The sequence below is a fragment of the Hypanus sabinus genome, chromosome 18 (assembly GCF_030144855.1).
Source record: "Hypanus sabinus isolate sHypSab1 chromosome 18, sHypSab1.hap1, whole genome shotgun sequence".
Taxonomy (NCBI): Eukaryota; Metazoa; Chordata; class Chondrichthyes; order Myliobatiformes; family Dasyatidae; genus Hypanus; species Hypanus sabinus.
The window spans coordinates 7,408,346-7,434,163 of record NC_082723.1 but is presented as its reverse complement, the minus strand read 5'-3'; the positions used below and the strand labels follow the sequence as shown (position 1 = coordinate 7,434,163).

At 43.0% G+C, this 25,818-nt stretch overlaps 1 protein-coding gene across 3 annotated transcripts; it reads left to right on the top strand.

Moving 5' to 3' along the window:
• Positions 1 to 3,283: 3,283 nt before the first annotated feature.
• LOC132407303 (gastrula zinc finger protein xLCGF3.1-like) lies at positions 3,284 to 24,777 on the top strand. 3 transcript variants are annotated; one of them, XM_059993615.1, is made up of 4 exons: positions 3,284 to 3,299; positions 5,502 to 5,657; positions 14,764 to 14,926; positions 18,236 to 24,777. In XM_059993615.1, exon 4 carries the CDS (start codon positions 18,602 to 18,604, stop codon positions 19,691 to 19,693), a length of 1,092 nt encoding a protein of 363 aa, XP_059849598.1. In that variant the 5' UTR covers positions 3,284 to 3,299; positions 5,502 to 5,657; positions 14,764 to 14,926; positions 18,236 to 18,601; the 3' UTR covers positions 19,694 to 24,777. The 3 variants fall into 3 exon arrangements, with proteins under 3 accessions (XP_059849598.1, XP_059849597.1, XP_059849599.1); XM_059993614.1 differs by lacking the exon at positions 3,284 to 3,299 and adding an exon at positions 4,291 to 4,471 and having other exon boundaries at positions 5,498 to 5,657; XM_059993616.1 differs by lacking the exons at positions 3,284 to 3,299; positions 14,764 to 14,926 and adding an exon at positions 4,291 to 4,471 and having other exon boundaries at positions 5,498 to 5,657.
• The last annotated feature ends 1,041 nt before the right edge of the window (positions 24,778 to 25,818 follow it).

Here is a 25,818-nt window from a genome sequence, read left to right as displayed (position 1 = left end):
TTTTCATAATGTTCCCCAAATTAGGCCGGGTCCGGTTGGCAGGAAGCAGAGATCCAGGGGAACATGGCTTTGTGGATACTGAAGTGACCTGACCACAGAGGCAGAAAGTGATGCGAACGTGGATGCGGATTTAAGTGCAGCATTGAAGAGAAGTCTGTGGGGTATATGGATGAGAGAGGTATTGACATCTAGAGTCTGTATGCAGGTGGACAGGTCCAGGCAGAGAATGGCACAGACTAGATGGGCCGAAAGCCCTGTTTCTGTGCTGTGAGAGAATGCATTACATTGCGCATCCCACACGTCAATTTCCCAGGAGACTTAAATCATTCCAACGAAATGTTCTGAAAGATAACAAACTGCAAAAACAAGAAAGACTCAATGGATGAAGAATATCTGTGGAGCGGAACAATGTTAATGTTTCAGCTCCAACACCCTGTGTCGGAATGGCTTCAAACAATTTCTGATGTGAATTCAGGTCTCCAGCATCTTGAGTGTTTCTTTAACATTCAGCCTCTCACAGACAGACCACAGTGAGTGGGAATTTCCAAACACGGTGAGGATACTGCACCCCAGGTAGATAACCAACGATGCAAGCCCTGAACAGCTCATTCCAGGTACTCACTGCCTCTTTGTATTGAGATTACCTCGCAGGTCTACTCGATCTGTCTACTATCTGTGGCCATTCAACCCCTCTAACCATCAACAAGATGGCGGCTTCCATTTCATTGCACTCTCGATAACAAATACTCTCTAACCTCTTTGTTAATCCTCTATGGAATTAATTTCCATTTTCTGCAGCCCGGTGTTGCCCCAATCACTCACCACCCCCTCGTCACTATTTTCAACTTCCCACCTCCCCCTCACTTGGATCCACCTCTCACTCCCCAGCTCTTGCCCATCCCCACTCCTCATCTCTTTTCTCCGACTATTTCCCGTCCACTCTCAGCCTAGAGGGAGGGTCTCGGCCCGAAATGTTGACGGTCCATTTCCCTCCACAGAAGCTGCCCGAACCAGTGAGTTCCTCCGGCAGTTTGTTCTTTGGTCTGTATAACCCGTGTTAGTCTCGGAAGCGGGATTTTACACCATATTCTAGGTACAATCTCAACAAAACCCAAATAATTGTCACTTTGCCCAGACCATTGGCCCCGCTTGCAGGTCAACAGTCTACCGGTGTTTGTGGTGAATCCCTCTGCTCGCCACCACCGTGGACTCAGACATTTCCACAGATGAGCCCCTCCTGTCCCCACCGGGACAAACATCCTGTCCGCCCCCTCTCTCACCATCTTCATCCTTTCAATAAAATCCCCCTCTCCCTCCCTCCCCAGGGAACCGGCATCAAACCGACGGGTCGAGTGGTCTCCTTCTGCCTCTCAGCGGTACATCAGACTCCGGCCGCAGGAGACGCTTCACAAACGCCCCAACTTCCCTCGGAGGGAAATGGAAATAAATCAGAAAGCGGACATTTACTTTGAGATTTGTTCCGCCCTGACAGGAGATCGACACTTGAGCGGGAAACGGTTTCAGCGGGGTAACGCCCACTCAGCTTGTCCGGCTTCGTTACTGGCTGTAACCAGTGATTGACATCGCTCCGCACCAATGGGAGTAATGCAGCTCCTGAAGCTTTGGTTTTCAGCGGTGGGGGAGAGCTGGTCACGAGATGGGTAGCTCAGCCGTTAAACCGATAAAGCTCGAGCTCACCAGCCCGTGGGTGAAGTAAGACACCGCGCACGGGAGTGCAGTTCCGCCTCCTGGATTCGCCTGTGTCATATCACTTGTGGGAGGGTTCGCATTTAAAACCACCTTAATGGACGTTTCTGATTATATCTGTGGGACAACAACATTCGTCACGGGTTTCATCTCTGAATCCAGTGTTGTGAGATGTAAAGTCCCCTGTTATGTGCCGTGTTGTTGGTGGAGTGGGCAGCGTGGTGTTTGTCTCGATTCGGGTCACAACACCAGAATTGCCAGCCGGGTCCCCATACAGTGTATTAGTCAACAGAAAACCTTTCGTCCCTGCAGCCTTTGTCTCCTGGTAAACTCAACACCCTGGCAATATGGACCATAGATACTCCTTCCTCTTTAAAGTCAGTTATTCATTCAGACAGTTGATCGCTGAGAGGAATTATATTTATTGGTCATTAAAGTTCGCCCAGATTTGTTTGGACGGATTTTATGTGGAGTTCGTGGCGTCACAGTGAAAAGGCCGGACGAACGAACTCTCCGTTGTCCAAACATCCTTCCAGGTGAGGCGACACTTCAGCTGTGAATCTTCCGGGGTCGCCTATTGTGTCCGCTGCTCCCGATGCGGCCGCCTCGACAATGGTGACACAAGCTCCTCCGCAGTTGTGCGGGGTAGGGTTGTTTTTTTTTTGGGGGTAGGATCGGTGTTATTGTTCCCTTTTGTGCGGGAGGGGTGGGTTTTGGGGGTTGATGATCGGGAAACCGTTCTTTTTGATGCGGGGGTGGGAGTTATAATTTTTCTCTCAGTACGACTTTCATGCTCTTTCTTTGGTTTGTGGTTCTCTGAAAAAAAAAACGCAAGAGTTGTTTATGGATATCTGCTTTGTTGATAAACTGACTTTTGTACTATCCACTCCCAGCGGGAATTCCCGGTGTCCAAACATTTTCATTCCGATTCCCATTCCCGTTCCGACGTGTCAACCCATCGCCTCTTCTTCTGCTAAGTTAAGGCCACCCTCAAGGTCCAGAATCTGCACCTTATATTCCGTCTGGGTAGCCCTCCCCCCTCCCAACCTGATGGCATGAGTATCGATTTCTCCTTCCGGTGAACAGATCGCCCTCCCTCCCACTCCCTCTCTTCCTCTGACTTTTCACGTCCTCTCACGTGCTTATCACATCTCTCTGGGTCCACTGCTCCGATTCTCCACTCTGTTCTCCTATTAGATTCTAGTTTCTTTTGTTCTTGAGCTTTCCCACCTACCTGGCTTCAACCTATCACCTTCCAGTCAGTCACTTTCTCGCCCGCTGCGATTTTATTCAGCTATTTTCCCCCATTCCATCTCAATCTTGAAGGAGGGTTCAGCTGGAAACGTCGACTGTAGACTCTTTTCGATAGATGCTGCCGGGCCTGCTGAGTTCCGCCAGCATTTTGTCTGCGTTGAGCTGGATTTCCTGCATCTTCAGACTTCGTGATTTACCTCTCTGTTGTCCCTCCCGCTCCGGGCACTGGGGGCGCTGTATGGACCTCCGGCCACTGGTGGTGCTGTGGAGAACATCCTGTTAAACGCATGCGCACTGCCGAATGCAGCTGTCGTTGGCGATTCACCGATTCGAGCGGGGTGAGTGGGGGCTGATTCCAGCGGGTTTGTGTAAATCTGGGCCGGTTGGATTGGGAAAGGGCCGGGCCCGAGCTCTATCGGACGGGTACAGCAGGGGTGCAGTGCCAATCTTTTAGCTGCCGGAGCTATCCGAGGAGTGATTGATAAGTTCGCGGCCTAATGTTATACGGCTCTCGGTACCTGCACGTGCAATGCAGCTGTTTGGGTGATTATGCAGAAAGTTTGAAATTAATCAGTTTTGTGCTGCTTCTGTTACAGATTATTGAAAATTGCTAGGTTTTGTAAAATTGACTCCTTTCACCCTAGGCCACGAACCTATCAATCACCCCTAGTATGTCACACCCAATTTGTGTATTTGTGTACCTGCTCTTTCATGTACCGGGCAGCTTTCTTGTCCCATTGATGTCATGAGCAGGTACACAAATTGGGGGGGGGGGGGGGGAGGGGAGGGTTTTTGTGTGTGTGTGTGTGGAGCTTTTTATAATGTCAAGCACTAAACCAAGACGAAAGAAATATATATGATTTCCAGAGCTCCACAGAAATAGTGATAAATAAGACATTAACAAGATTATAGGCAATCACTGCATTTCAGAAGATAACTGGTACAATAAAACATATAATACTTAATTTAATAATAAGACAAAGTATTGCACAGTTGCATTCACTAATTATCATAAAATATAATTATCAAGCAAGTGAAATAACATTGTTTGCTTAGGTTGTTAGTGTTGTTTGTAAGAAAATTTACTTTTGTATTAGCGATTAATCAACAGACCACCACAGTCACAGCTCCAGGATTTCACCAAAAACTATCGAATATCTTATCCTATTGTTATTAGTAGTATGTTCCTCACCAGCCACCAACCCCTCTCCCTAACCCCAGTTTCCTTAAAATTCTATTTAATATGCGGCCACTGTTAAATTCCCCACTTGTTTATTTTGATTTTTTTACAGAGGTGCTGGAGTGGTGCTCCGGTGAGCTCCGGCAGCACTGCACCCCTGTTTAGATCCAAGTAACATGGACCCGGGGATCAAGCTGCCCCGGTTTATGAGGTGTTGAGCGAGTATTTCTGGTCTGGGATCAAATGTTTGCTTCTGGAGTTCCTTTGGAAGCAATGCTGCTAATCTGAGGAGAGAATGAGTTTGTATTCCATCCCTCACAAGGAGAGGCTGTGAGTAAATGGGCTGTTCTGTGTTTGAACCAGTGGAAATAGACCTGGGGGGGGGGGGGTGTGTTCAGTGTTCAAACTGTGTTTGGAAATTCCTCCTTGCTGTCACCTGTCTGTCAGACAGTGGAAATCAAACAGAAACTCAAGTTGCTGGAAATCTGCACTAAAAATGAAAAGTTCTGAATCCATTCTGACAAAAGATTGTGAACCTGAATCGTTACATTTGTTGCTCTTCCCACAGCAGTTCCTTACCTGTTGAGCGATTCTGGTGAATTCAGTTTCTTTTTATTCCATTCACTCTGGAATGGTTTAAATTTCCTGATTGTCTGTTATGCTTGGGAATGTGTTCAGTGCAGTTGTTGCTAACAAGTTTCACTCTGAATAATCTCAGGGATGATCGGCTTTATGTATGAGGAGCATTTGATGGTTCTGGACCAGTGCTCAATGGAGTTCAGATGGGGGTGAAAGGGGAGGGGGTGGTTAAGTAAACCTACCGATTGCTGAAAAGCCTGGATACAGTGGACATGGAGAGGATTTTTCCATCAGACGGAGAGTCTGTGATCTGACAGCACAGTGTCAGAATAAAGATGTTTACCTTTAAAATTGAGTTGACAAAAATTTCTTCATCCAAAACATGTCTGATCTGTGGAATTTGTTGCCACAGATGGTGGTGGAGGCTGCCATTTGGGTATATTTATGGCAGGGACAAAGATACATGATTGCTAAGTAGCTTCAGGGTTACAGGAGGAAGGCAGGAATATGGTGTTGGAATAAATCTCAGCCATGGTTGAGTGGTGGAGAAGACTTGATGGATCGAATCACCTAATTCTCTTCCTGCGTCTTACATCTTACCATGACTGAACGATGACTCCTTCCTATCCCATATCAGGTTTCGTGACATGTCAGGGACAATTACAGATTTGTTCACTGAGATCATTATATTTGTCTTCAATGTTTAGATTTCAGTGAGCAGAAATATTTTGTTCTCCTTTGTATTGTTACCGTGCTTCATTATCATTTATGTTAAAGTTAGACCTGCGGTGAGAGATTTATTGGAAGAAAAGCCCACAACTGGAAGCAAACCACGACTGAAGACGAGGGAACAGCAGCAAGTGAACCAGCCCAAGAACCAACTGGAGAGAACCCTTCTGAGTCAGAGTTTCCATTGATTCATTCAGGAGAAAGTTTGGTGAGTCTCATTTATTGAAACACTGGTCGTTTAGACGTTACATACCTGTAAAAGGAAGGTAGGGAATAGCTGGAGTGAGCTGAATATGACCAGAAATACCAGTTATGCCTCTATCGGACCCAGTTGCAATCACTCCAGGTCTGGTAATGTGCTGTCAGTATCCCAGCTCTTTAAAGTCTCTCACATTCCCTCAGTGTTTGCTCATTTGAAGAACTTGTATCTCCTGAAGTAGCTTTTGGTTGGTTCTGAGTGTGGAGAGGGAAAGAGGGGTGTTTATATTTACTATCTTGCAAAAGAAGTAATTGTTTGCAATTACTTGCTGCAGACTCACTACCCATACCCTGTACATTCTCAGCCAGATTATTGACATAGATGACAAGTAGCAATGGGTGTCACCCTGGGGAGCTCCAGGAGACACGGGCCTTGACTCCAATAAACAGCCTCCCATCATCACCATCTGCTTCCTACCATCGAGCTGTTCCCAGACTCTGGGCTCTGTGACAAACACAATGTTAGCAGCAAGATTAGAAAGTGATTAATATAAAGAGATATTTGTTGCTTCCTGAAAGCTGTCTGATGCAATGGACCTGATCCTCCCTTGCTCACAACGTGATCTGCCCTAGGACTCATCCTCCTGGGTCACACTGTGCCCGATAACCCACATCCCCAACCTCCCTCCACCCCACCAGTAACCCCACAACTTTCCCACCATTTACCCCACACCTGTACATGTGAACAGATCCTCGTTACCGACATCCACTCTCACAGCTTGGGGAACCAGAACTAACTGATCCTACATTACCGGCACAGACTGTCCAGCTGTCTGGCTGGGTCCCGGCCCTTTCCCACTGCAACCGCCTTTCGATTTACACAAACTCGAGATCAGATCCTTCCTCATCGCTGCCCAACCAGGCTCGGAGCTCGTTAAGGAGCCTCATGTGTGGCACCTTGTCAAAGGTCTGAAAATCCAAGTACACAACGTCAACCAATTCTCCTTTGTCTACCCTGCTTATTATTTCTCAAAGCATTCCAACAAATTCATCGGGCAAGATTTTCCCTTGCATAAACAATGCTGAGTCCAGCCTGTTTTATCTTGTGCCTCCAAGTAGCCCGAACTCACATCCTTAACAATCGACTGCAACATCTTTCAAACCACTGTCAGACTAAGTAGCCTATAGTTTCCTTTCTTCTGCCTCTCTCCCTTCTTGAAGAGTGGAGTGACATTTCTGAAATCTTTATCGGTTGAGCTAAGAAATCGCAGGGGTAAAAGGACCCTGATGGCAGTTACCTACAGGCTTCTAAACAGCTGCAGTGATGTGGACTACAAATTACAACATGAAATAGAAAAGGCTTGCCAGAAGGGCAGTGTTATGATAATTGTGGGGGATTTTAACATACGAGTGGATTGGGAAGTTCAGTTCAACACTGGATCTCAAGAGAGAGTATTTGCAGAGTGTCTACGAGATGGCTTTTTAGAACAGCTTGTTGTTGAGCCCACTAGGGGATCGGCTGTACTGGATTGGGTATTGTGTAATGAACCAGAGGTGATTCGAGAGATGGAAGAGAAGGAAGCCTTAACAGGCAGTGATAACAACATGATTGAGTTCACTGTGAAATTTGAGAAAGAGAAGCCGAAATCTGACGTGTCGGTATTTCAGTGGAGTAAAGGAAATTACAGTGGCATGAGAGAGGAACTGGCCAAGGTTGACAGTAAAGGGACACTATAGGGAAGGACGGCAGACCAGCAGCGGCTGGAGTTTATGCGAGAAGTGAGGAAGGTGCAAGACAGATATATTCCAAAGAAGAAGACATTTTCGAAGGGAAAAAGGATGCGGCCGTGGCTGACAAGAGAAGTCAAAGCCAAAGTAAAAGCAAAGCAGAGGGCATATGGCTATGGGGTTCTGCTTCTACAACGTGATACAAAACATGGCCAAGGACACAGGCAATAATCAAAATTAATACAATCAGACTTCCAAAATGCAAAAACAACCTCCAGAAGTCACTGAATACATTGAAGTGTCAGGGCCACCCCCCTGCCTTACTGGTCCCAAAATTGTGTAGCTTACTGCCAACATCTTGAATTTTCAGAATCTCTTGGGTTATGTGTTTAGACAAGTCAGTAATATTGGATGATTCGTCAGGGATATAAGTACAGTATTCCTTACCTATGATAGCACAGGTCCCTTCTATTTCTGCTAATATAAAGACTTGGGCCATCCGATTCTATCGCACTGTTTGGCAAATTGGAATCATCTCAGTTACCTGTGCTTGAGTGTCAGTCAGTGCTCCAGCTGTATTATTGGCCAATTCTTTGAGAGCAGCTGTTAAATTAATTATTTCCCTGGAATTTCTGGCTACCCCATAGGAGGGAGAGGCAATCATCCGAAATCTCTCAGATTCCGTTATACCCCTTCATTGCCTATTCCAATGGGGGTGATCCTGAGGTTGAGCCAGGACCCTCAAGAGTGGCACAAGGTCGGCCAAGTAGCGACAACCACTCCAACCCTCGTCCCGCCTCGAGAACCCATCTGGTAGGGTGTGGTTCCATGCTGCTGCCCTGTTCTTTCTCCCAGCAGCCAGGGATCGGCCCTATTTCCACAAACCCAATAAGTTCCATTTAGTGGTCCAGTGGTATCATAAGTTTGACTCTTGGTACAGTTACTACTTCCCGCTTGATAGGGTGCACTCTCATTCTGGTTACACCAACAAGTAGTACCAGCCACTGCTGGAGATGTAACTCTTATCCCTGGCCATAGCTTGGAGGGGTCTTGTGCAGGAGATCTATGACTCCAACCCTCAAAGCAACACCATCCCCAGTCTGGCCTTCCAGACCTGGATATGGTGAAATTGACAATGCTACCATTACGGCTATCAGAAAACACCAGAACTGAATGGACTCCACTAGTATTCAGAGGCACAACTGACATAGTCTTACCCTGTTGGAGAATTCCGGCACATACCCAATGTGCTCCCCGCTCAACTTGCTTAGCATAGATGTGGCAGAGGGACAGGAAAGTGTTAAACTGGGGGACTTCCGAGACAGGGGCAGGTTCCTTAAGGGTCACTAAAATCAGCATTAACCAGTACATTTTCCAGTCCTTATCAGTTCTGCCAGTAACGTGTTTACAATCCGTTTGATGTATCCGCTGGAGCTGCCCTTCCAACATCACCACAGGTGGTGTTGTCAGTAGCACTTGGTACAGTCCTTTCCACCTCGGTCCCACCTTCTTACCATCCCAGATCTTGAGCAGGACAAAATCTCTAGGCTGGATGGTGGTATGGTCACCTTTAGTTTGGATTTGTCCTCTCGATAGGTCTGTTATACCTGCGAATGCAAGCTTTGGAGAGAGTTAGTTAATTTGCATAAGTATTTTCCCATCTCCTCCCCCAAGGTATGCCTATCCAATGTTGCGGGTAAGCTCTCAGGGAGGAGCGGCAAACAAGGTCGGGGTCCCCATGGGCTTCCTGTAGATAATTTCTGCAGGTGATAGCCCCGTCTTACTTGATGGCGTGATTCCCAAATGGAATAGGACTAAGGGTAAAACTTCAACCAGGTCAATCCAGTTTCTTGTGTAAGTTTTGCCAACTTATCTTTCAACGTACCATTGGCTCGTTCCACTATGTCGCTGCATTCAGGTGATGGGTTCAGTGGAACTGCTGTTTTATAGCAAGTTCTTTACAGATTTCCTAATTTATTTTGGCCCATTGTCCTAGCTTATCGTTTCTGGAAGTCCACAGCGAGGAGTTATTTAGCAATATGTTCACAACAGTCATAGTGGTATCATTAGTTGTAGGAACAGCTTCAATCCATCTGCCAGATACATGTACTATCACTGAGCAATACCTGTAACAATGTACTCCAGGTAATTCTATAAACTCAATTTACAAACAAGAAAAAGGTCCACCAGGCCAGGGTGTAGTTCCGGAACCACAAGGCATCCCCTTTCCAGCATTTGTTTTTTTTTACAATTTAAGCATGCTTTGGCTGGTTTTTCAGCTTCTTTCTGGAAGTCAAGATTGTAATAATGTATTAACCATTCCCTCCTTGCACAAGCGTGTACAATTATGTACATAATCTATCAAAATAGGTAAGAACACAGGGAACACAGAGCTGTCCCGCAGGGGTCACCCATAAATCGGTCTGAGGTTCGAGGTGGCAACCCATTTGGGACCATAGTTTGCGCTCTCCTTCAGGGGCGTCCCCCTGTTAGTTACGTATTTCCCCCATGTCTGCCATACCTGGCCTTAGATTTTGTCTAACAGGATCTTGTTAGGTTCCCCAAGGGACTAATAGTGTGAGATTCAAGGCTGTCTGTTCGGCCGCTGCATCAGCCCTAACATTACCCTGGAACATCTCATCACACTCCCCAGTATGGGCTGCACATTTAATAATAGTCAAAACTCGAGGTAGCTGTAGAGCGGTGAGTAAGTTGTCTACAAAGGTAGCATTACTGATGGGGTGGCCAGAGGAAGTCAGGAATCCCCAAAGTCCCGTAGTCAGTTAATAATGGGAGTCCGTGTAAAAGTCCGCACTTTAGTCTGTTGCTAGGATACAGGCAGGAGTCAGAGCAAACAGCTCAGACTTCTGGGCAGAGACAGACACTTCAAAAGAGGCCTGCTAAATTACAATGGCATGCAAAAGTTTGGGTACCCCTGGCCAAAATTTCTGTTACTGTTAAATGAGTAAAGGTTGAACTGATTTCTGTAATACTTTAAGCAAGGAAACTTTTTTTTTAATTTCCATCTTTTACAGTTCCAAAATAACAAAAAAGGCAAAGGGCCTGAAGCAAAAGTTTGGGCATCCTGCATGGTCAACACTTAGTAACACCCCCTTTGACAAGTATCACAGCTTGTAAACGCTTTCTGCAGCCAGCTAAGGGTGTTTCAATTCTTGTTTGGGGGATTTTCGCCCATTCTTCCTTGTAAAAGGCTTCTAGTTCTGTGAGACTCTTGAGCCATCTTGCATGCACTGCTCTTTTGAGGTCTATCCACAGATTCTCTATGATGTTTAGGTTGGGGGACTCTGAGGGCCTTGGCAAAACCTTCAGCTTGCACCTCTTGAGGTAGTCCATTGTGGAATTTGAGGTGTGTTTAAGATCATTGTCCTGTTGCAGAAGCCATCCTCTTTTCATCTTCAGCTTTTTTACAGACAGTGTGATGTTTGCTTCCAGAATTTGCTGGTATTTAATTGAATTCATTGTTCCCTCTACTAGTAAGTGTTCCCTGTGCCACTGGCTGCAACACAAGCCAAAAGCATGGTCGATCCACCCCCGTGCTTAACAGATGGAGAGGGGTTCTTCTCATGAAATTCTGCACCCTTTTTTCTCCAAACATACCTTTCCTCATTGCCATCAAAGAGTTCTATTTTAACCATCAGTCCACAGGACTTGTTTCGAAAATGCATCAGGCTTGTTTAGATGTTCCTTTGAACCTTCTGAATTGAACTCTGGGCTCTTTGGCTTTAACCCAGGGCAAACTCAGACAGTGATACAGGGAAGTGCCAGTTCTGTCTGTCGCCAAAGGAAATCAGGTACTTTGGCCAGTAATGTGCTGACCTCTTTTCCTTTAACCTCTCCAATCACCGTGACTGGGAACTTCTGTCCCTCGAGGGGTGCATAATACTGGCTTTCCTCAGTTGATCACCCCGGAGGGTCATAGCACAGAGTCACATGAGGGTCGGCCACTGGCAGAATGGGTTCAAACACAGTGGAGTCTAGATTAAGTGCCCACCACTGGGGTTCGGTGGGGGGGGGGGTGTAAGTAGCTGGGGAAGATGTCGGTTGTTAACTAGTCCCAGGGTGACACCCTTGTCCACGCAGAGAATCTCAACTTCAAACAGACAGAGCAAGTCTCTCTCTGCTAGATTACAACCCGACTGGTGGTGACTGTAAATGAAACTTCACACTGGGTCCCCTGGAATTCCACCTGCAGTGGCTGGGTACGTGAATACGTACGTGCCCTGCCTTTGAACCCAAACAGATTGATTGTCTGAGCTGTTTTCCATTTTCTGATACCATTTCCTGATCGAGAGTGGATGTGGTTGCCCCTGTATCAATAATAAATGGAATTCCAGCAACTTGCAATATTACATTGGGCTCTTCCTGAGGGGTGATACTCATGGTTGGAAGCATCCTTGTTTGTCAATTTCTAAACGGGCTGTTGTCCTTGATAGGTTTTTGTTCCCATTTCTGATCCCCAAATATAACCCGCTCGCGTCCTCCTTCCCGCTGAGCATATTCACCTTTAATATTAGTTCCCTTCGGGGTCGATCAGGATTCAAAAATCAGGTCTAAGCTCGTCCCATTTCATTTCGGTCTTTGTCAGGCCAATCCATATTATTTGTTTTAATCATGTTGGCTAACTTAGTTGGTAAGCATTGGAGCAGTAAGGCTTTAAACTGGGGAGCGGATTCCCATCATTATAGACTCGGGTCTCCTGTGAAAGTGCTCTCGCAGGTCATAAATCACTCCCAGTAGACTGGTCCCAATTCTCCAGGCTTAGGCTTGCTTTGACATACTTTAGTGATGTTTGCAGGTTGCTGGAGAGCCCTTTCCAAGGCTTGAATGATCAGGTCTGTCTGTTCATTCTCATTATGGATTCCCGCCTGTAACTCCAGATAGGTTTGGTATCTCAGTTCTGCCTTCCGTTTCTGCCCCTCATCAGCTGAGACAATCATGCAGCAGAGCGAATAAATCTTGCGGAGTTGCATTATACGCTCCTCATCATGGTCGCTGTCCTCAAACAGGGTTGGTATGCCAGTCATGGGTTCGGGATCCCTTACTTCAGACTGACGTTCCTGCCCTGCTGTCCTATCTAGGCCGGCCTTGATTTGCTTATGTTGTTTTCCCTGCTCTTGTTTTCAGCACCCATCCACCCATTCATGCTCCGCTTTTAACGTCTCCCAACCTTTAGCGTTCCTTCTGCAGTGCATACCTCTATCCCTTTGTCACATACATTATTCCTCCAACTTGCTAATACTGTACTGTTCCACTTTGCATCTGCCTTATCCTTCCATTCCCTTTTCAGTAATTTCCACTTCTTTCCACAGTTCTTTTTCCATATCAAATTTACTGCTTGTTCTCATGAGGTAATATCCCAGGCTCCCCCCAGTGGCCGGATTTTGTTCCCCAATTTCTTATTCAGTACTGCACTCAACATTCGCAAATCTTTTCCTTTGTCTGGAAAACTCTCACACATACTGTGTTGGGCTGCTGTTGTCCCACTCATATCACTCGACTGCAATTGACCTCTGTTCTTTACCCGGCAGAAAGCCTTCTGCTCAATTAACAATCAGATAAATTTGCACGGCTGGCACCTCCTGTTAAATTGATAAATTTACCTGGGAGCAGCTCCTGCCCACTTACTAAAATTTACCCAGCCCATCTGCCTCCTCAGTAAAATTTTGCCCACCTTATACGAGTCTCCCAATAGATTCTTTCCCGATCCCGTCAAGGTATGCAATCAGCTTGGGCGAGGGACTGTACCTCAAAAGGAACTAACTGAGAATGACAAAATACCTATTGGGCGCCCGGTCAGTCTGTGCAGTCCCCAGAGTGGTCCAGCCACTTACTCAGCCCGTCTGCTTGGCACTCCCGATATTGGGATCCTGTTCATGACGCCAAATGTTAAAGTTGAATCTGAATAAAACACGAGAGACTAGCTATCGTCACCACAGTTTATTGCGCATTCTCCTGTAGGAGTTTGAGACCCAGTTGTCAAAGGCAAGGCACGTAAGCACTGCCACCATCTGACAAGTGGACTGACTCAGTCAGGTTACGGTCGTGTATTTATACATAGTAAGCCCCATTCATTACTATTTGCGAGATGTTATTTGAACTGGTATGCCCACCAAGTCTGTTGGTGCAAAACTTAATTGCTTAGATAAGAGAGTTCACTAAATGAAGGTTTTAATTGCAGATGCACGTACTGTTCTGTCCTTATCAGTTATTTCCTTTGCAAGGCCCTGACTTAGTTACAGACAGATGTTCATTCCTGTCCTTTTCAGCGAGTCCTCCTCCCTTTACTCAAATAAGGGTACAGTGTATAATGTTATCAACTAACGAGGGTATAATGTATTGTTATGAAATCCCGTAACTGGATCACTTACCAGCAAAGATAGATAGGTCCGTTGAAGTCTGATGGTACTATTGTTAAAAGTCTTTATTTATGAAAGGGGCACAAACATAAGATTAATACAAACATTCAGATAATATATGTAGTCACTACTTAATCTAAAAGCCCGGGTCTAATAATAATCATCAATAAGAAACAGCTTGATCGTTTGACTAGGGGATAATATAGTGTCCGATGGAAATATAAAAGTCACTCAAATTCCTGCAGGCTTCTGGCTTTCAGCGGGGGGGGGGGGGCGCTCTGGGTTTCCACTTGTTGGAGAGAGAGAGAGAGATTGGTGAGAAAAGAAAACATGCCCGGGTCTTTATGAAGCAAATCCGTTGAACCAGGGGAGAGAGCTTCCCCGTTGTTAGCTAAAAGCGGTTTTCTGTGATTCCAGCCACAGACTCCAGGCCCGGAATCTAACACACGAGGCTTCCTTCAAAATGGCTTCCCACTACTACGGGATCGCTAGCGTGTCTTCTGGTGCATCTGAAGGGGTTGTTTCCCCCCCAGACCCTCCTTTATACTTCCTCACGGGGTCTCAGAAGTCAATCAGGTTGGGATGATGCAATCTCTCTCTCAACCAGCCCACTTTGCCCGAGGGCTTACACATGGTCTCCATGAGACAATAGTCAATGTCGCCTTATTTTGCATTGCGGTGGAATGCGGTATTCGGCACGTCTCTCTCTCTCTCCCATTTCCTGGGTCTACTGACCCCCCCTCAACTAGTGCTCTTGCGATTCTCACAAAGGAGGGGGCTACGGACATAACAGTATAATGTTATCAACTAATAAGGGTACAATGTAAAATGTTATCAGCTCTCAGTGTGTCTCTCTGCAAGCCACAGAGAATTGGGAATGAGCCTGTCTTAGTTAACCGCTGAAGACAGAGTTTACTTCAGTTCAAAAATTCCTATTCAGTCCCAAATATTCTTTTAGCCAGAGGTTATAGAGGTTCAAAATGATTTTGTTATTTATCCTCAATTCCTCAGGACTGCTCAGGGGAAATAGTCATGTTACCTGTGTGTATTGTGGCGATGCAGGAGTTGCTGGAGAATTTACAAGTGTGAAGAAGTGGAGTGATATTCGGAAATCTGACATTTTAAAGTGTAATTTAGCAAGCAAACCACATATGGACAAAGTGCAAAAGCTCTGGTGAGAAAAGTTTTCATTACCCGTTACAAGCCTGCTACATAGGTTGTGTGAGAGTGCAGATGATCTTGATCTAACTCAAAGTTCAAAGTTCTTATGGACAATGCTTTGCTAGCTGTTAAAATGAATATCTCTCCATATAAAATATACTGTGCACATGTTGTCACTGGGTAAAAAAATGCACATTATGAGATTTATGTGCCCACTGTTCATTACAAGTTAGAGGGGACATTGGTGGGAAGGTGGGGAGACCTCCAGTGTCCTTGATGCCCTCACCTACAAGATGTGCATCCAGAATGGATGAATGAAATGGATGAATTCTGGATCATCCAGGAGTTGGAGGGGGTGATAGAAATGACATGAAATGAGGTGAGTTACACACAAGGTACAGGACACAGGAAACTAGGTGAAAGTTAGGAAAGGGATGAGGTTAAACATCCCTCGCAAAATACTCTTGTGACCATCCCACGGAACAACAGGTGGACCACTTTAGAAACTGTTGGGGTTATTAGCAGAGGAAATTCAAAGGGGTGATAGGGGATTCGTTAGTTAGGGGAACAGAACAAGAGGGAATGAATATCCTCGTGGTAAGGCTTTCTAATGCTAGTGTGCGGGGAGGGGTGATGTGATTAAAGTAAGTTGTAGGGGGAACGGGAACCAGAATGACAGAACAGATAGTGAAGAGGGTGAATTGAATTGAATTTATTACATACATTCTGCATCTACATGAGTAGTAGAAATCTTCACATTACGTCTCTGTCTAAATGTGTAATTTATAGTAATTTATAACAAATAGTATGTAGATAGGGCAGTCAATATGACATAGAAATCAATTAATCAGTCTGATGGCCTGGTGGAAGATGTTCTCCCGGAGCCCGTTGGTCCATTTGCTGTGGTACCGTTTCCTGGATGGGAGCAGCAGGATCAGTTTGTGGTTGTGGTGAATTGGGTCCTCAATATCCTTCGGGCCCTTTTATCACACCTGCCTCTGCAAATGTCCTGAATAGTGGGAAGTTCGCATCTAGAGATGTGCTGGGCTGTGCGCACCCCTCTCTGTAGGCTCTTGCAATTAAGGAAAGTGCGGTTTACCAGGCAGTGATTCAGCCAGTCAGGATGCTCTCAATTGTGTTCCTGTAGAAAGTCCTTAGGATGTGGGTCCCCATCCCAAATTCAATCGTCTGAGGTGAAAGAGGTGCTGTAGTATTTTTATCACAACACAGCTAGTATATACAGACCATATCAGATCCTTGGTGACCCTGTCAACACCAGATCCATTGATGCCAATAGGGGTTAGCCTGTCTCCATTCCTTTTGTCATCCCCAATTAGCTCCTTTGGTTTTGTGACAATGATTGAGAGGTTGTTTTCTTGACACCAGTCAGATGTTGTTCAGACCTCAGATAGAGTCAGCAATCAAATGGCTGAGCATGGTGCGATGAATGTGCTGAGCTGTGTATATCGCAATGCAAGAAGCATTGTAGGAAAGCCAGATGTGCTCAGGGCAGGGAATTACGATATTGTGGCCATTATTGGGACTTGGTTACACCCAACAGTCTGAGGGATATTGAAGAACAAATTTGTAGAGAGAGCACAGACCATGCCAAGAAACAAAGGTTGATTCAGTTGGTGATTTTAACTTCCCAGATATTGACTGGGATTCCCACACTGTGAAAGGACTAGATGGGGTAGAGTTTGTCAAATGTGCCCTTAATCAGGACGTAGAATTCCCGACGTAAAGTGTGCAATAAGCTGTTTGGAAATGATCCAGGGCTGTTGACAGAAATTAGTGATCATAATGCCATGAAATTGAAAGTAAATATGGAAAAAGAGGTCTGGATCATGGGTTGAGATTCTAAACTGGGGAAAGGCCAATTTTGATGGTATCAGAAAGTATCTGACAAGTGTGGTTTGGGACAGGCTGTTTTCTGGCAAAGGAGTACTTGTAAGTGGGAGGCATTCAGAAGTGAAATTTTGAGGGTGTGGAGTTTGTATGTGCCTGTCAAAATAAAAGTTGAAAGGTAACTGGTGCAGGGAACCTTGGTTCTCAAGAGATATTGAGGCCCCGGATATTTTGTTCCTCTAAATGCCTCAGACTGTTGGTTGCTGCCAAGACTCATTAACGACTGACTCATTAATCATCATTCCAATTCCTGAGCTCATCTGACTTTTTTTTTGAGTCGTCTTCTGTTGGTTCCTATAAGCTTCCTAATAGTTTTTGCTCTTTTGGTTGCCCTCTGTTTGGCTTCTCATTTCAGCCATGGTTGTGTCCTCCTGCCTTTCCAATGCCTCCACTTCTTTCATAAGTATCGATCACTCAGCTCCTGAGTTGCTCCCAGAAACTCCAGCCATTGCTGTTTCATTGTCACTCCTACTTGTTTTCCCTTCGAAGCAAGTTAGACCTGCTTCTCCATCATGGAGAAGTTCAACACAGAAACAGGCTATTTGGCCCATATAGTCAATGCCAAAAAACATTTAATCTGTCTGATGCATCTACCTGCACTGGGACCATCGCCCTCCATACCCCTACCATCCAGGCTCCCATCCAAACTTCTTCTAAATGGTGAAACCGAACTCACATTCATCACTTTTGCTGGCATCTCATTCCGCACTCTCGCGGCCATTTCAGTGACGTGCTTTTCCACATGCTCTCATTAAATTTTCACCTTCCCCACTTACCCACAAGCTCTAGTTGTCATCCCACCCAACCTCAGTGGAAAGAGCTGCTGCCATTTAACCTATCGTTTTCCTCATAGTTTTGTAGACTTCTAACAAATCCTCAAAGCAATGTATAATTTCCTTGTTTATGTTTAGAGCCGTTTTTTAGGTGGATAAGATGATGAGGAGCATTGATCGTGTGGATAGTCAGAGGTTTCTTTCCCAGGGCTGAAATGGGTAACACAAGGGGGCAGAGTTTTAAGGTGCTTTGAAATAGATTCCGTGGGGATGTCAGGGGTAAGTTTTTTTACACAGAGAGAGGTAGGTGCATAGAGAGTGTTTCAGTTCCAGTGGGACCAGGCACCCATGCAGCTCATTGGGAACAGTGAATAATACCAATGGAGAGAGACAACTGAGCCAGATCACAGGTTGGAGATGGCAGAACTGCCCCTATGTTATAGAGACAGGAAGAGCATCAGAGAGTTTGATTGGCATTCCAGATACCAGCACTGTGCCCAGGTAGAGGATGATTTCTCTCTCCAACTTGGGTTGAACTTCACTGTAACAGTGTGATGTCAGCTCACACCTTGCCAACTCAAGTGATGTCATCTAAAATGTTGTCCTGCACCCATTGATCGATTTTGTAAATATTTTTACAGGTTAAATATGACAAGGAATTTGTCTATGGGAATCTCGAACACAACACGCCAGTTTTGCTATCTCTGCCCAGATATTTAAGAAGAGGAGCAAGGGATTTACTCGATCATCAGAACAACTGGCGTGCCCGTCATTTTACACGGGGGGAACACATTCATCTGCTCAGACAGTGGGAACGGATTCCCTCGGTCATTTCAACTGAAGGTACATCAGCAAGTTCACACTGGACAAGGCCATTCACCTGTTATAAGTGTGAGAGGGGATTCAGTCAGTTATCCCACTTGTGGACACACCAGTCAGTTCACATTGGGCAGAGACTGGTCATTTGCTGAATTTGTGGGAAATGATTCACCAGATCTTCTGACCGAATGGCACACCAGCAAGTTCACACTGGAGAGAGGCTGTTCACCTGCTCAGACTGTGGGAAGGGGTTCACTTGCTCATCTAAACTGAAGGTACATCAGAGAGCACACACTGGAGAGAGGCCATTCACCTGCTCAGTGTGTGGGAAGGGATTCACTATATCATCTCACCTACTGAGACACCAGTCAGTTCACACTGGCGAGCGGCCGTTCACCTGCTCAGACTGTGGGAAGGGATTCCCTTGCTTATCTAAACTGAAGGTACATCAGAGAGCTCACACTGGTGAGAGGCCATTCACCTGCTCAGACTGTGGGAAGGGATTCATTCAGTCATCTGAACTGAAGGTACATCAGCGAGTTCACACTGGGGAGAGGCCGTTCACCTGCTCAGACTGTGGGAAGGGATTCAGTTGGTCATCCCATCTGAAGGTACATCAGCGAGTTCACACTGGAGAGAGGCCATTCACCTGCTCAGTATGTGGGAAGGGATTCATTCAGTCATCTCAGCTGATGATGCACCAGTCAGTTCACACTGGCGAGAGGCCATTCACTTGCTCAGACTGTGGGAAGGGATTCACTTCTTCGTCCCAACTGAAGGTACATCAGCGAGTTCACACTGGTGAGTGGCCATTCACCTGCTCAGACTGTGGGAAGGGATTTGCTCTGTCATCTCACCTACTAACACATCGGAGAGTGCACACTAAGGAGAAGCCGTTCACCTGCTCAGACTGTGGGAAGGGATTCTCTCAGTCATATAAACTGAAGGTACATCGGAGAATTCACACTGGGGAGAGACCGTTCACCTGCTCAGATTGTGGGAAGGGATTCACTCAGTCATCCATCCTAATGGCACACCAGCAAGTTCACAGTGGGGAGCGGCGTTTCACCTGCTCAGATTGTGGGAAGGGATTCACTCGGTCATCTCATCTACAGAGACATCAGTCAGTTCACACTGGGGAGAGGCTGTTCACCTGCTCGGACTGTGGGAAGGGATTCACTCGATCATCCACCCTCATGGCACACCAGCAAGTTCACAGTGGGAGAGGCCATTCACCTGCTCAGACTGTGAGCAGGGATTCACTTGTTCATCTCAACTGAAGGTACATCAGTGAGTTCACACTGGAGAGAGGCCGTTTACCTGCTCAGTGTGTGGGAAGGGATTGACTCAGTCATCTCATCTACAGACACACAAGCGAGTTCACACAGGAGAGAGACCGATCAGCTGCTGAGACTTTGGGAAGTAATTCTGTCAGCAAAATCAACCAAATGTGCATCATTGAGTTCACAGTGGGGAGAGGCCGTTCACCTGCTGTGAATGTGGGGAGCGATTCACTCAGGTCACTTAACCTTATGTAACTCTTGCTTCAGCTAGCAACTTAATATAGGGGGTGATAGCCCCTGAGCTTGGCCAAACCTAAGAAATCTCGTTTGTGTGAATGCTGCATGATGTGTCCCCTGTTACAAATCAGTACCCCAAAAATAACAAATGGTACACAATATGCGATTAAACAATTGAGCTATTTAATTCTTACTTTGACTATAGGATTAGTAAAGGAAACAAAAAAAAGTAAAAGGGCCCTTTCTCTCCATTCGTGTCTTCTCATCTCTCCCTGGCAAAAGACCGTGAAAATCTACCTTCCAGACTCACAGGAAAGAACAATATCTCTCTCTCACTGGATAGCTAGGCACTCCAAAATCCTGTTATTTCCAGTCATAAGGTAAACATTGCTGCTGCAGAGAAACCATTAGCTCAGCAGTGAAACATAACAGAGAGACCATTACGTTAGCAGTGAAATCTCACAGCATGTTACACTTGTGACACACTACCGGGTTCACACAGGGGAGATCGTTTCAATAAGTTGCATGCTGGATATTTGTCCATCAGTGTTGCTAAAGCTATTTTGAGAGTGACTATTGGTGCTGGACTCTACAATTATTGCTGCTGCTTACCACATCTAGTTCTGGGCATGGGCGGAGTTTCTTCTACTGCATATTCACCTTCAATGGGACTGGAGTTTAATATTGAGTGGGGTGGAGTGTGGCCAGTGAAGAAGTGGAGCTTTGACGCTTTGGCTCAAGTAGTTTTGGCAGATGGATTGTGCAATCAAGTCAATCCAGATTTGAATAGCTCTTGGAGGCTGTGCCTGTTTGTGAATGGAGTAACATCAGTTTCTGTGCTGCTCCTACTTTTGTACCTTTCCCCATAGTTTAAACAGAATTTAATATCTTCAGTTGCTGATTCTTGAAGGGGAACAATATGTATTTGAGGAGTGGGAAGTACTTGTCTGAACCTAGTGATAAAGGCAACGGGAAAGGAAAGATGCAAAAGGAAGTATCTGATGAAATGCCATTGTGGGCTGAAGATATGGCTTGGATACAGTTCATTTAAAGACTAACTTGAAAAGAATAGTATTGAAATGATGTCATTTCTGGGAAAACAAAGATCTGGAAGCTCAAGTCACTACACACAAAGAGGAATCGAAGATAATTAAGCAAAAATTGCTTGAAAGTAAAATAAAATAAAACTCGTTTGTAAAGGTATCGAAATAAGATTATAGACCTGGAAACTAGGTCTCGCCGAAGGAATATAAAAATTGTTGGGCTGCAGGAAGGAGTTGAAAATGTAGATTTAACTTCTTACATTGGTAAGCTTTTTCATACCTTATTTCCTTCTATATTATCATAGCCGCCTACTATAGAAAGAGCACACAGAACTTTTACTTCAAGATCTCAAGATCCAAATAAACCAAGGGCTGTTCTGGTTTGATTTCATTATTTTAAGATTAAAGGTCAAATAATGCGACAGGCAAGAAAACAGTTTTTAGATTTGAGACATCTGAGCTTGGTTTTTATGAAGATTATTCGAAGGAGGTAATGGAACAATGATCAAAATTTGCTCTGGTAATGAAACAGGCATATGATAAGAAATTGTTTCCTTCTTTGCGTCACCAACAAGAATTACATTTTTTCCTCCTGATTCTCCTCCTAGTACATATTGTGATCTGAAAGTTGCACTGGCGTTTGATTAAACTATACCTGCTGCGACTGCCGATCGAACTGTCTGGCATATTATCTGCATAATAGCTTTTCGGGAAGAAGATTTATGAAGGCTACTTGGACATTTCATTGAGAGACTATTAAAAGAACATTAGGGGACTTGTTTATTATTGCATATCAATGTTTTTTTGGTAAGAAGATTTAAGGTTGAAGTATGATTGCTTAAGTGGTTATTTGGACATTTGACGGAGAAAAATAACATAAAAGGACTTATTCCTTTAACCTAATATCTGGTTTGATATTTTTTCTGTTTTTTTCTTAATTAACTAACTGATAGTTTTTCCTACTAATGGGGCTATTTCCATCTCTTATATATACTTAGCGGAGGTTTCAATTATTTGTATAATATTATTAGTTTTAAAGATAGTGCTGATCTGTTATTAAACACTATGCTTGGTTTCTCTAGGTAATATGCTTTAGATTTTAATAATTGCTTATTTTTAAAATTATTTTCAATATATTAGTATGTTTTTTTATATAATGAATTTTATTGCATCTTATATCTGAATTTAAAGCTTTTTTAGGGGATTTAATGTTAAGCTTAAGATGGAGCTGTTTTTTTTCTTTTTAAGAGATACAATTTTTTGGTTTCCTCTTTGTTTAAAAAAAAAAGCAAATATAAACATGAGATAGTTTGTAGATGCTGGAATGTAAACAATTTCTTTTGTTGAGACTGTTGTCCCTCTTACATGGTCAGTGAGTTTCATTTTTTAACTGGGGAGGGAGAGAGAACCTTTTTTAATCTTTTTTTTCGGACAGACAGAGCAGCTTTAGCTGTGTTTTCTATCGTAGGGTGCCTGATTTTCTGGGCTGTGGAGGGAGTGGGATGGGGTTAGAATTAGTGTTTTTTTTTCCCATTGGGTGGTTCAGGAGCATGTGTGTTTTCTGTGTGGTTGTATTCTCCATCGCCACAATTTTTGATCATCCCGTATTGGTATGTGCTCGGCGCATGTGTAAAGTAGAATAAAATTATAGTATGGAATCTAAACAGATTAATGTAATAAGTTAGAATGTACATGGTTGGAATCATCCAATCAAATGAAAAAAGACTTTTAAAATCATTAATCGATTACAACCTGATATCAAGGCGGGAGATCAAAATAGGTTTTATGGATCGTGGAAGAGTTTGCAATTTCACTCCACTTCTCAAAGTAAAGCTAAGGGAGTGTCTATTTTTATTAAATCCAATATTTCGTTCATTCAAGAAAACATTAAGTCAGATTCTTTTGTCGATTTTTAATTGTTAAAGGTATAATTTGTAACAGAAAAGCTGTTTTGGTCCATTTGAATGGTCCTAACTAAGTTCTTATTTTTAAAAAATGTATTTGCTTTACTGCCTCATTTAAATGAATATATGTTGATAATGGGCGGGGATTTTAACTGTTGTTTAAATCCTTTGATTGACAAGAGCTCAACCAACCAGCAACTTCCAAATCACTCCGCATTACTTATTAATTCCTTTTTGACAGATTTTTGGATTGATTGAATTATGCAGATATTTACACCCTGATGATAGAGAATATTCTTTTTTGTCACATGTTTATAGAAAATATTCAAGGATCGATTATATTATAGTTGAACTTTGCTTCTTGCCTAGTGTTAAGAATTGTGAGTATGATACTATCACTGTATCTGCTCATGCAGCTTTCAGTTTGTTTTTCGAATTCGATGATGCCATCCTTGCCCACCCACCTTGGTGCCTGTCTCAGACATCATTGCAGAATTCAGACTTTGTTAGCTTCATTGAAAACCAGGTAATATAATTTTTTTTAATGTTACATGAATCACATGGGATACATTTAGAGCATTTTAAGGTGGTCATATCATTTCTTATTCTGCTAACCTGAAAAAACAGACTAAAGTAGAATTAGATAAGATTACAGAACAAGTTAAAGACTTTGATAATATTTATGTGATTTCCCACTAATTTAAACTAAGGATGGAACTTCAATCACAATATAATTTATTATTAACTCATCCTATTGAAGGCTATTTGCTTAAGCTAAAAAGTCAATTTTATATGTTTTGAGATAAAAAATAACAAACTGCTTGAGTCTCAATTAAAAATGGCCAGAGCCAAAAGGCAAATTTTGAAAATCTGTAGGAAAGATTGTACCCTGGCTTGGGAATTTAGGTTCTTCTAAAATGATTTTTTTTTTTACGAAAGATTGTTTTTGCTCGAATTTCTGTTAAGGATCAAAAAACTCTTGATGCCCAAATTACCGAAGCCAAAATTCATCAAGCTATTTTTTCAATGCCATCTGGTAAGGCCCCTGGACTTGATGAGTTCCATGTAGAATTTTATTAATAAATTAGAAAATTACTCTCTCTGTATATTTAGGAAATGTTTAAGGACTCTTTTGTGAAAGACAATTTACACTTTACTTTTTATGATGCTTCTATTGCTTTAATTCTTAACAAGGATAAAGGTCCTTCTGATTGTGCCTCATTTAGACCTATTTCATTATTGAATGTTGATGCTCAGATTCTGTCAAAGATAATGGCCAATTGGTTGGAAAATTTTTGGGTAAAGTTATTTTTAAAGATCAAACAGGCATTATAGACAGCCATTATTACTTTTCAAATGTTTGGAGATTATTTAACATTATATACCCATCTTCTTTTAAAACTCTATAATGTGTCATTTCTTTCGATGCTGAAAATGCGTTCGATCGAGTTGCATGAAAATATTTAATGTTTTAGAGAAATTTGGCTTTGGTGTTAATTTAAATAATTGGATTAGAATGATATATAAAACTCCTATTGCCTCTGTTATTATTAAAATATAATATCTTATATTATTATAGATAATAATATCTTGTATTATTATCTACAAGATAATAATATCTTGTATTATTATCTACAAGATAATAATATTGTAGATTATTATCTACAATAATAATTGTAGATCTCTTTATTCAGCTTTCACGGAGGACAAGACAAGGTTGTCTATTAAGTCCTTTGTTATTTAACTCAAAATTAGAATCCCTTGGTATCACTCTTCGTGACGCTAAAGATATTCATGGGATTCTTGTGAATGAGATTTCTCTTTACACTGATGATTTTCTGGTTTATGTATCTAATCCCGAGGAATCTCCTTGCCTTGCTAAAATTATTTAATGAATTTGGAGATTTTTCAGGATATAAAATAAATTTTAATAAAAATGAACTGTTTCTTTTAAATGAATCTGTTTCTATGTATGGTAATACTCCTTTCAACATTATGGATTCTTTTAGATATTTATGCGTTATAATCTCTAAAAAAAAGGATCATTACAAAGCTAATTTTGTTCCCTGAGTAGATTCTATGAAGTATTTCTTTAGTGGATGGAGCCCACTTACATTTTCACTTGTTGGTCACATCCATATAGTCAAAATGCTGATTTTACCAAAATTGTTATACTTATTTCAGAATATCCCTGTTTTTTTTGATGAAGATGTTTTTTTGATTGGATTGATTCTATTATCTCATCTTTTATATGGAATGATAAAAGACCAAGAATTAGTAAGTGTCACTTTCAAAATTTGAAAAAGGATGGAGGTCTTACTTCACCTAATTTAAGAATGTATTACTGGGCTGTTAATGTGCAATATATGTCCTTTTGGTTACACTGGGTTGATAAGAATGAACGGCCAATTTGGGTAGATTTGGAATTGAAAGCTGTGAAATAGTTTTATTTAACCTCGTTGTTGGGAGCTGCTTTACAATTAGCTAAAGTTGCTAATTTAAATTTATACCCTGTGATTAAGTATTCTTTACAAATTTGGCTCCAGTTCCGTAATTTTTTAATCTTAAAAAATTTAAACTTAGTAGTTTAATTTATAATAATTTTTTAAAGCATCCTTTGAGTGATCCAATTTTTTTACTTTGGAAAATAAAGGTATTCATTCTTATTTGGATCTATTCAAAGGAGATAGACTGATGTCTTTTGAACAATTAGTTGATAAATATTCTCTTTCGTACTCACACTTTTTACAATACCTTCCAAGTTTGACATTTCTTACAAAAACATTTAACTAATTTTCCTTACATATTGAATGCTGGCTTGTTAGATACCATTATGCGTATGAACCCTTTGATGAAGGGTTCCATGGGAAGAATTTATAAATTACTATCACAATGGGATAAGTGTCCTTTATTTAGGATTAAACAAGATTGGAACTTT

Excerpts from the sequence above, each read along its gene's own strand:
- LOC132407303 (XM_059993615.1), top strand. The coding sequence starts at position 18,602 with ATGGCACACCAGCAAGTTCACACTGGAGAGAGGCTGTTCACCTGCTCA.